Source organism: Mesoplodon densirostris, chromosome 3 (assembly GCF_025265405.1).
Source record: "Mesoplodon densirostris isolate mMesDen1 chromosome 3, mMesDen1 primary haplotype, whole genome shotgun sequence".
Classification (NCBI taxonomy): Eukaryota; Metazoa; Chordata; class Mammalia; order Artiodactyla; family Ziphiidae; genus Mesoplodon; species Mesoplodon densirostris.
In genome coordinates, this window is record NC_082663.1 from 114,562,644 (window position 1) to 114,574,133 (window position 11,490).

The following is an 11,490-nucleotide window of genomic DNA, read 5'->3' on the forward strand; positions in this document are numbered from 1 at the left end:
TTAAAAGATAGGAATTATTATTATTTTACAGATAAGGAAATTAAGGCTAAAGTGGAGAAAACAGTTTGTCTAAGATTACTTTGGAACAGGTATAATGAGTAATTGAACATGTCTGTATGATTCCAGAGCCCACATTTGTAACTACTGGGTTACATACAAAGAGGCTCTGTACAAATAAAAGACACTTTTATATAAGTAGGATTAAATGGGATAACAAAAGAGAACAAAGGGCCAACATTACCTAAAAACTGTAGCACACTGCTGAAACCACTGTAAATCCAGTCAAATATGAAGGACATAGCCAAATCTTACAGGGTCTGGAAAAAAAAGTGTTTTGAATTTAGTAGTTAACATTAAACACCAGCAACATTAAACATCAACTGTGAGTAAATAATCCTACAACCTTACTACAAAGAATTAAACACTCTTTTCCATGCCAGTCTAACCTGATCTATACTGATAAATAAAAACCAAAATGTCATTAAAATACTAGGTAGAGACCATTCTTTGCCCCTCAAAGTAGCAAACATGAAAAAATTATAACAGTCAAGACTAGAAAAAATGTGGTAAAGGAAGCATTATCAGTGGCAGTATAAACTGGTACAAATCTTTTTCAAAACCAATTTGACAATAATGTATCTGTTGATACCATTTGACCCAAGAATTCTACTTTTAGAAATTGTCCTAAATATGGAAAAGCTTATGTATAAAGATGTTCATCAAAGTGTTCCATAAGAAAATTTTTAGAAATAATCTATGTTCAATAGTAAATTAAATATAATATCTATGGCATATGAAATATTTACCAAAACCTTGGAGTGGGGGACGGGAGAGAAGGGAGAAAAGAGGAGAAGAAAGGAAATTGATCATGAAATAAGTTTCCGAGTCTGATTTTACCTATGTGGAGTAAAAACCCTTTTTCTTTTTCTTTTGTTCTTTTGTAGCAGTTGGTACCAGATAGTAAATTTCTGGGTTTGTTATCTTTCTGCATTTTCAAATTTTAATCATGTTACTAAATGTAAAAAAAAAAAAAAAAGATTAAATCACAGTAGAAAATACAGAGCATAGTTCAATTCAGCATTTACTTGACATGTACTTGATAAACTAATATAGCTAATATGGAAAATAAGAGAAAAAAAGCCTCTTTAGAAAAAAAAATCACTTACACAAAAATATGCTTTCAGATCAACAAAGTTCATTTTCTAGAGCTGAGCAAAAAACCCAGGCCCAAAACTTGGGCCAAGTCCAAAAAGTTTGAAGGGTTGTGCTATCTTTGATATTCTTCAGACTAAGTATGACACACAACACTGCTTTCTATAACTGCCTCTCCCTCCGGTGGGCTGCCAAGCTGGACACAGATGGGCCCACCAAACTCAATATTCCTAGAGGGTAAGATGTTGGGCCTCCCTGGTGGCGCAGGGCCTCCCTGGTGGCGCAGTGGTTGAGAGTCCGCCTGCCGATGCAGGGGATACGGGTTCGTGCCCCGGTCTGGGAGGATCCCATATGCCGCGGAGCGGCTGGGCCGGTGAGCCATGGCCGCTGGGCCTGCGCATCCGGAGCCTGTGCTCCGCAACGGGAGAGGCCACAACAGTGAGAGGCCCGCATACCGCAAAAAGAAAGAAAAAAAAAAAAAAAAAAAAAGATGTTGAGAGCACATCACCTTAAGAGTCAGAAACAGAGTCAAAGAGACAGCCTACCTCCAGTCTGTACAAGGCCTAGCAGTGTTTACTAGGAAATCCCCTGGATCCTGGCAATAGATTCTCCCCTCTTCTATTAACTTCTTACTTGAATTAGCGTAAGCAGAATTTTGTTCTTGCAATCAGTTGATTCCTGATTAAGACAGAGTGACTGGCAAACTATGAATAGTTTCATTTGTCAGTGTCACAAGAATGAGAACTACAACAGCAAAATAAATATATAAGAATCTATTATCTTAGAAGTTTTCATTTTACTCAAGTTGAAAATTACACCTCCTTCTACTATTATCATTTTAGGTCATATAGAAATTGAAACTAAAAGTCAGAGAAAATATATACAGGTGGCTTGTCTCTTCTGAAGATTCTGAGGTATATGCTTTTCAAAGGGAATCATAATAATTTTCACTGTAGAGAATCAAATAAAGCAGTGGTGTGTTGAGATATTTAATTTAATATATATTTACCTAGTTCATATTACACCCAAAGTCCGGAGCTAGACATCATGGGGAATACAAATATTGATGACAAACGTGGCTCTTTCTCTCAAAAAGATTATAGAGTGATAAATTAGCTACACAAATGCAATGAAACTGAAAAATGTTAAAACTGAATAGGATATTTTCTAAAATGGTAACAACTCACCCTATAGAGTTTCAAGACTCATTCAAACACAAGGGAAAAAAAATGCCCATACTGTAAATCCTAAGCTACTAGGGGAGTAATGATCATAAGAGCATAAAAACAAAATAATAAAAATAAATAACAGAGATATGAGGTATTTATGTGCATACCAACAGAAAGAGGTATGGTATGCTCACAAATACACTTTATATTTTGTATGAAAAAAGAGAAAACCAGTCCTGCTTGTCTCTACATCCGAAGTCCTATTTCCATAGTTCTATGGTGATACCAGGGTACAGCTAAGGAAAGGTTTCTTAGATGGTGTTTAGCCTGAATGGGTACAGCAAAAAGTCGGGAATTGTTAGGTAATATGACTGGGGTTAGGGGACCGCAAACTTAGAGTAAAAAATCAACGGGTGCTAATTAGTGATGCAGAAGCCAGATTGATAAACAAATCTGAGACTAAATTTAGACATTAGGTCTTCATGCCTGCTACTTTTAATATATGAACATAAGAAACGATGCTGAATCCGCCTTTCAATTTAATAAAACAAAGCAAAACAAACAAACAAAAAATATCAGCTACCATTTATTGAACCACTACGAGCATTATGGTCTAGAGGTTAAGAGCAGGAGCTCTGGTGCTAGGACTTTACTATCTACTTTAGGTAAGTTACTTCACTTTCCTCATCTGTAAAATGGGGATAACAATATTACCTGAGATGATTATTGTGAAGATTAATTACTAGACGCAAAGCATTTAGTATTTCGCATGGAGGAAGCATTTAATTTTAGCTGCTGTTATTATTATTTCTTCTACTACATGGCCCACAGTACTAGACACTTTACAGATATCACCACTAAATACCCCAACAATCTTTCAGAGTACATATATTATTGTTCTCATTTTACAGAAGAAGCTGAATTTACAGTAAGTAAAACTCAACTATTAATGATAGGCACAACTAAGTTTCAAACATGAGTTGAACTTCCCCGTCCATCCACTTTCCCTTACATTGCATTGGCTCTCTAAAGCTTTATAACAATAGTTTTAAAGGTTTAAATTTATTTAAGTCATTACATACCATTTTTTAATAACGCCAGCTCATGACTCTGACATGTAATTCCTTCCTCTCCCACACATCCCACACCCAGTCATTCCTTAGTTCTGTCAATTTCTGCACTGAAGTCTCAAGCTTTCTTTGATTCTCACAGGAGCCACCTCGTCAAGAGCCTTATTGTCACTTTCCAAAACTACCATCTTACCATCAAAATGTGTTTCTACTCATCTGTACATGCCCTCCAGAGTAGCTTCCCCAAAATGTCATCTTGGACTTGTTGCATAGACAGGGTGACTATAACCCCCAGTTTGCTGGGGATAGTCTCAGCAAAGTTATTTCAGTGTAATTATTAACAGAGCTTCCTCTCACTCTCAAAAGGGTCCTGATTTAGGTTAAATTATATGGCCACTCTATGCTTGTGGATGCAGAGTCACTGGAGGTTTGTGAGCTGAGAAATGATACAATCAAACTCCTAGGCCAGTATTCCACATTCCACTCTTAGCTACCTTTCCAAGTTTAATACCTATTACTTCCCTACTTGTAGCTTTCCCCAGACCAAAGTAAACTGCTTGCCATTCACCACTGGTGACCTGGACTTTACTACCTTAAAACCTCTGCTCATTATCCTTCCCAGCATCAGAATGTTCTCCCACTATCTCTGCCTAAAGTCTCCTTGCCTCCAGCACCAGCCAAATGCTATGAAAGAAATTAATTCTCACTTGAGGGACAGATATAGATGGAAGAACCAAAAGAACCCAGGAAGGGTAAAAGAACTAGAAGAGAGAGGCAAGGAAAGAAGTTAGCCACATTAAATGCAGAGATGTCACAGCTAGCTTTGGTGACAAGGAGACAACAGTTGACAGCATGAGTAGCCTGCAGTGGAGTGGTAGTACAGGAGAGCCTATGGCCGGTACTTAAAGCACAGCAGAGCTGTGTGACCTTGAACAAGTTAAAATCTCTCAGGGTGTTTTAAGAGCAAATGAGATACAATGCACAAAGTAAGTATCAATATTTAAAACCTGGCTTCTGTCATTATTGAGAAGAGAATGGGACAGGAGGTTAACGGGTGAAGGCAGTGAGGAAATTCTTCCATTCTTTTTCTTTCTTTCTTTTTTTTTTTTTTTTTTTGTGGTACGCAGGCCTCTCACTGTTGTGGCCTCTCCCGTTGCGGAGCACAGGCTCCGGACGTGCAGGCTCAGTGGCCATGGCTCACGGGCCCAGCCGCTCCGCGGCATGTGGGATCTTCCCAGACTGGGGCACGAACCCGTGTCCCCTGCATCGGCAGGCGGACCCTCAACCACTGCGCCACCAGGGAAGCCCTAGGAAATTCTTCTTTCAAAAAGTTTGAAATGGGATGAGGGAAATGAGATTTTCTTCTTAAGGAAGGGTGAGGCTTGAGAATGTTGATAAATTGAAAGGAAGGAGCTAGCGGCAAGGAAGAGGTTAAAGATGAGAAAGAGAAGGAATTAACCAAAAGGGTCAAAGTCTCAAGAGGAGCCTGGGCAGAGAGCACACTCCTTCTCTAAGATGAGAAGGAAGGAAGGCCAGGAAAGATGAAGAAGGGGTGTAACTACTGAGCCCGCGAGCCACAACTACTGAAGCCCGCGCACCTGGATCCTGTGCTCCGCAACAAGAGAAGCCACTGCAATGAGAAGCCTGCACACCGCAACAAAAAGTAGTCCCCGCTTGCCGCAACTAGAGAAAGCCTGCACAGCAACGAAAACCCAACACAGCCAAAAATAAATTAAAAAAAAAAAAAAAAGAATAGCTACTGTGGGGAAAAGATCAAGTTAAAAGATTGCTAAAAAGAGCCAGGGACTTCCCTGGTGGCGCAGTGGTTAAGAATCTGCCTGCCAATGCAGGAGACGCGGGTTTGAGCCCTGGTCTGGGAAGATCCCACATGCTGCGAAGCAACTAAGCCCGTGCGCCACAGCTACTGAGCCTGCGCTCTAAAGCCCATGAGCCACAACTACTGAGCCCACATGCCACAACTACTGAAGCCCGCGTGCCTAGAACCCGTGCTCCACAACAAGAGAAGCCACCGCAAGGAGAAGCCTGCACACCACAATGAAGAGTAGCCCTCGCTCACCACAACTAGAGAAAGCCCGCGCGCAGCAATGAAGACCCAATGCAGCGAAAAATAAATAAATTAAAAATAAATTAAAAAAATAAATGTAAAAAGAGCCAGTTGCTAGGGTTGAAAAACATTCACAGCAGTACCAATCTGTACTGATTTCTATCCCTCACCTCCCCCACACCAAGCAATGCTTAGCTTTGGAGAACAAGGAGCGAATGGGGTTTAGGGACTTCCAGAACAGCAAAAGAAAAAAAGACAGGGGAGCAGGAATTTGACAGTACTAGCAACAGGGACTGAAGTAATCTGATCAGAAGTTCAGTCTGAGTGGATAAGGTATAAACGCAGATAGCGCATGGAATGGGGTGGGGATCAAAGGCAGGCTCCTCGCAGAATAGAAATGGAAGAATAGAGGAAGAGTCTTCAGCTAAACAGCAGGTGTAGATGTAGTAAAAGGGTGCGAGAAGTGAAAGGTGGGTCAGAAATTATGCCTGCACAGTGGAGGAAAATGGGTTCAGAATTCAAGAAAGGATTGGGTCTGGGTGGTGCCCAGCTCCAAGGCCTGGCTCTGGCATGGGCAGCTGAAGAGAATTAGAGGTGAAGGATTCGGGAAGCTGGGCTATTCCACACTGACAAGCAGTGGAATCATCTAGAAGACTGGAGGGCAGCGTTTCAGAAAGCAAGACTGTGACTCAAGTGGCAAAATACTTACTGAAGATGACTGTTGGTAGATGAGAGCCACGAGGACTCAGGGAGGGTAGAGTGGGTAAGCCATATGCAGGTAAATGGATTTTTTGCATAAGGATGGTCCCAATTTGCTTTTGTATAATTTGTCCCAAGATAACGAATTTAATAACATATATGGGGAAACTCTTCTTTAGAAATTAATGAGATATTTACATTTCTATAAAGTCACGGTTTCTGAGATCCTTAAACAGAAACTCCTTAAGCTAGGAGTCATTAGTCATTTTAAAGTAGAGGGAGTGAAGTAAGTCAGAAAGAGAAAAACAAATACTGTACGCTAACATATATACATGGAATCTAAAAAAAATTTTTTTTAAAGTTCTGATGAAGCTAGGGGCAGGACAGGAATAAAGATGCCAACATAGAGAATGGACTTGAGGACGGTGCCGGGGGCAGGGTAAGCTGGGAAAAAGTGAGAGAGTGGTATAGACATATATACACTACCAAATGGAAAACCCGTAGCTAGTGGGAAGCAGCTGCATAGCACAGGGAGATCAGCTTGGTGCTTTGTGTCCACCTAGAGGGGTGGGATAGGGAAGGTGGGAGGGAGATGCAAGAGGGAGGGGATATGGGGATATATGTATATGTATAGCTGATTCACTTTGTTATACAGCAGAGACTAACACACCATTGCAAAGCAATTATACTCCAATAAAGATGTTAAAAAAATAAAATAAAGTAGAGGTAAAAATGCCAACTAAGAATAAAAGTTACTTAGCCACAAACAGATACCTGAGCCCTGAGAACAGGTTACACAACACCACGAATACACTATTAAGACATGTGAAAAGCAAAGGTCAAGAACACGGAAACATATACACGTCAGCAGATTTATTTATTGCATGAACACCAAACAGGAAAAGTCGCTAAGCAGAGTAGAAAAGTGATCTACTCAAGTAACATGAAAATCAGTGCAAAGGGTGTAATGGAACAGAAATTCTCAGATTACAAATAACTTCTGAAAGCCTTGCCCCATTAAACTCATTAGGACAATTCCATTTATATGAAATGTCCAGAATAGGCAAGTTTTTAGAGTAATTAGTGGTTGTCAGATTGGGGGTAAGGTGAAATGGGGAGTGGCTGCTAATAAGTACTGGGTTTCTTTTGGGGGTGATGAAAATGTTCTGGAGTTACTGGTTATGGTTGCACAACATGATAAACTAAAAAAACACTGAATTGTATACTTATAAAGGTAAGAAGTGTATGTACAAGTACCCTTTATGGTATGTACTCTCTCTCAATAAAGTTATTATTAAAAAATAAAGACAATTATATGTTGAAAATTTACATGGACTTTTAATATTTATAACTAATATAAGTAATTTAGCAAAATTATTTAGGTATGAACTTTTTTTTTTTTTTTTTTTTTTTTGCGGTACGCGGGCCTCTCACTGTTGTGGCCTCTCCCGTTGCGGAGCACAGGCTCCAGACGCGCAGGCTCAGCGGCCATGGCTCACAGGCCTAGCTGCTCCGCGGCATGTGGGATCTTCCTGGACCGGGGCATGAACCCGTGTCCCCCTGCATCGGCAGGCGGACTCTCAACCACTGCACCACCAGGGAAGCCCTAGTTATGAACTTTTAAAAAATATACATAAGGGAAAAAAATACACATAAGATGACAAGATATAAATACTCCAAAAAGTAGTGCTGGTAGAAAATAAAAAATATTCTAAGGAGGTAAATCCTATTCAGAATAGAATTCTGGAATCAATACATTAATAACTTAGGGAAGCAAAGCATGGTAGAGCTGTGATAAAATGGATGGAGTGCCTGTCCTAGAATTTTAAAAACCTAAACTGAATGTGCATCTTTTTTTTTTTTTTTTTTTGGCCACGCCATGCGGCAAGGGGAACTTCCCCCACCAGGGATGGAACCTGTGACCCCTGCAGTGGAAGCTCGGAGTCTTAACCACTGGACCACCAGGTAAGTCCTGAATGTGCATCTTTCAAAATACCATAATTTCATTCCGGGAAAGCCAATCTTTCTGAGTGCCAGTTTGCTTCTCCATATAAGGGAAATACCACTTGCCTCACAGAATGTTAAGAATGATTAACTATGATAATGTACATGAAAACACTTTGAATACTACCCCATATAAGGTGGTATTAATTCTTTCAAACTAAGTTAATTAAAATTCAAAGCACAAAACTTTAAATGCCAATTTTCAAGTTAACTTCAATATTAACAACTATTAATATGAAAAAGTTTTTTTTCATAATGTTCTGATTTTACTTTAAATATTAATAGCACCATCACTGTCACCAGAAAAGACATTAGAAGAGTTTCCTTCAAATCCAGGTAAGGAAATTTCACTAGGAGAGATTAATCACAATTTTCTACACAATTTTGTCAGGCTTATGATTAAAATATGTACAAATTCCGTAAGATCAGTATACTATCTGTAAACTAATTTAGGAACTATACATACCTCTTTCTTAGATTCAAACAGTACTAGAAATACAAAGGCCAAACTCTGCTTGACCATGTTTTGTAGAATTTCAGCAAGGCCCTATGCCTTTCAGTCGTCCCTTGGTGTCCTAGAGGATTGGTTCCAGGCCCCTACACCCCATCCTCAAGTCCCTTATATAAAATGTCATAGTATTTACATATAATCCATGTACATCCTCTAGTATACTTTAAATGATCTCTCAATTACTTATAATATCTAATACAATGTAAATAATAAGCAAATAGTTGTAAATACAATGTAAATGCCATGTAAATAGTCGCCAGCACTTGGCAAATTCAAGTTTTGCTTTTTCAAACTTTCTGGAATTTTTTCCCCCAAATATTTTCCATCCGTGGTTGAATCCTTAGAGTGGAACCCGTGGATATGGAGGGCCAACTCTGCTAAAAGTATGGACAGTGACAATGTTGAATGTTTTAAGACAATGTTACTTTATAAATACTCACCCCTAAAATTGTTAAATTTTCTTTTTACAACCTTTATTGAAACGGTGATGCAAATAAAAAAACTCTAGAAAACATTTTAGGATTGAATGTATAGCAATTATAATAATGGAACTAAAAACTAAACCTTTTAGTTCGTGTAATGAACAGAAAGTACATAATCAATTTTCCTTTAAGGGAACGTGATGCTCGACTGAAACAAGGTTAAATCTATGACAAATATAAATAGGATTTTTTAAGAGGAAAGGAAAAAAACCTCCATATTAAAAAAGTTGCACACCTAAGTACTGAACTTGCCTATAATGAATTAAGAAAAAAAAAACTGACATAAGCAATGACAAATTCAATCATTAAAATACTTTTAACTCAAATTGTTCTAAAAGCTATATACAAGGAAGAGAAACTTTTCAATACCATGATTCGAAAATTATTTGCTTAGTAATGTTTTGCAGAAAAATAATTTAAATGAGTTTCAGCCAAGTGTACTTAAAGAAGAGGGTAGAGAAGTAATGAATCATTACTACAGAATTCTGATTTATAAGCTTCAAATGATGTGGCAGTGATTTTCTTTTCTGATAGCCTACTCTTTGGTCTCAATTCTTGCTTGAAGTGCAAGGCAGAGGAAGGTTAAAATGTACCCTACTCAAACTGTTAATCTGCATAATTAATGACAATGCTTCTTTAGTATTTCTAAAATGAAGGCAACACCTTCCTCTTCTGCAAACTCAGAAAACACCAATGAACTATCCTAAAGTTTTTAAAGTTCAAAATATTTTGGTGACGAACGCAAGCCCACTAAAACAACGTTTGATATACACATTGCTTTGAAATATCAGCACCACTAATTATTGATAAAATGTAAACCTTCCTGTATTCCTCATGTGTAAAATAGAGATTATACTATTACTTCCTCATTGGATTACTGTGTGCATAGCTAGTGACTTACACATAGTAGAAAACAAATGTTCCTTTCCTTCTTTCATTTGCTTCATTTAGACTTACTCTAATTCGTATTCTAACACTTAACACTGAACCCGGGACATTCTTCAGTGTGAGACACAGTGGTAGTATAGATCTTGATATATCAATAAAAACGTGCAACTAATATTAGGTTTAGTTTTTCAAATTAAAAGGATTTGTTCACCTTATTTTGCCCCATGTACCTAACACCTTAAATTCCTGACAACTTTGGTTTTTTTGGTCAACAATGTCAGTTTTCGCTGTTGTCAAAATCAATTTCTATCTTGTTGTAAACTCTTGAAATAATCCCTAAATCATTGCAGTTTTCCCCCAACAGTGTATCTTTTTCCCACTCAACTGGGACTTGGGCTATGGGAAGACGTTAACCACTAGTGGGAAAGGAAGTTCGATTTGTCCCCACACTAAGTGGGAGAGCTGAGAACAACACGCCGCGTCACAGCCTCTTGAGCTGTCAATGATCCCGCCGCCTTCACCTTACTCGGTGAGGAAACTGAGGCCGAGGGGAAGGAAGGGCTTGCCTGCAGTTCAGAGTCATCTCGTTCATTCCTGAAATAACCCACCGTTTGACAGCAGCGGTGTCCTATCCGGATGACCGTCTGAGAGGCCCCGCGAAGCACGAAAGGAGCCCGTCCTCTTTCCCGCCTCCAGATTCCAGGGCAGAAAACAGGAGCCCCTTCCTCGCCCGGCTACATTCAGGGACATTGGGTGGGCCCAGGCCCGAAAGGCGCTCCTTCCCCGGGGCCCACAGCTGCCGCCCGCTGGTTCTCCGGGGAGGAGAGGCCGCCACTTACCTGCGATCGGAGAGAACACAATTCCTTGCTTAGCGTCGACCCTACTCACTCCGACACCGAACTGCAAAGCGCGATGGCTGCCGCGGCCCTAGTTCGCGCTAGCTCCTTCCGGGCCGGTGGGTGCTTCTCTCCCGAAGGTTCGCAGGACAGCAGCGCCGCACGCCTCTAGTTCCGCCTCCTGGCGGTTCCGCGAGCAGTCCCACCGCTGAATGCTCCCAGAACTGGGGCCTGCTCCCCATACACGCCTGAAGGGGCTGCACGGGCTGCAGGCCTAGGCAGAGAAGGTAACAACGCTTCCTAGCTTGGGGAGATTATACGTGACATGCTTTTCTGAAAAAATACATTTTCAAAGTACACCTGTTTCTTGAGTTCAATAAGTAATTTACAAAATGTAACTATGTAACTATGAGCTTTAAACAAGACTGTCTTGACCCCGGCCGTTCTTTGCTCATGGATGTTATTTTTCTTAAATGTATTCAAATGGGAATACTTGGGTGCCTTGAATGAAAGTGTGATGATAGCGCTTCCAAGATTGCTCTTAAGCCTAGGATTCTAGGTGATGCGGACAGAACAAGGAGGTGTTTGGGGACTGAAGCAGAGTTATTCGATAG

General features: G+C 39.9%; 1 protein-coding gene across 3 annotated transcripts in view; it reads right to left on the reverse strand.

Moving 5' to 3' along the window:
• SAR1B (secretion associated Ras related GTPase 1B) overlaps positions 1-11,004 on the reverse strand; it is a 28,674-nt gene extending 17,670 nt beyond the window's left edge. The window contains exons 1-4 of one of the 3 annotated variants that reach the window (XM_060093375.1): positions 10,880-11,004; positions 1,698-1,830; positions 898-1,012; positions 242-317 (exon numbers count right to left, since the gene is read on the reverse strand). In XM_060093375.1, coding sequence (XP_059949358.1) covers positions 242-299 — 58 coding nt within the window. In that variant the 5' untranslated portion in view covers positions 300-317; positions 898-1,012; positions 1,698-1,830; positions 10,880-11,004. The remainder of the gene's footprint in view (positions 1-241; positions 318-897; positions 1,013-1,697; positions 1,831-10,879) is intronic. The other 2 variants (XM_060093373.1, XM_060093374.1) reach the window with 2 other exon arrangements.
• Between the last annotated feature and the right edge of the window lie 486 nt (positions 11,005-11,490).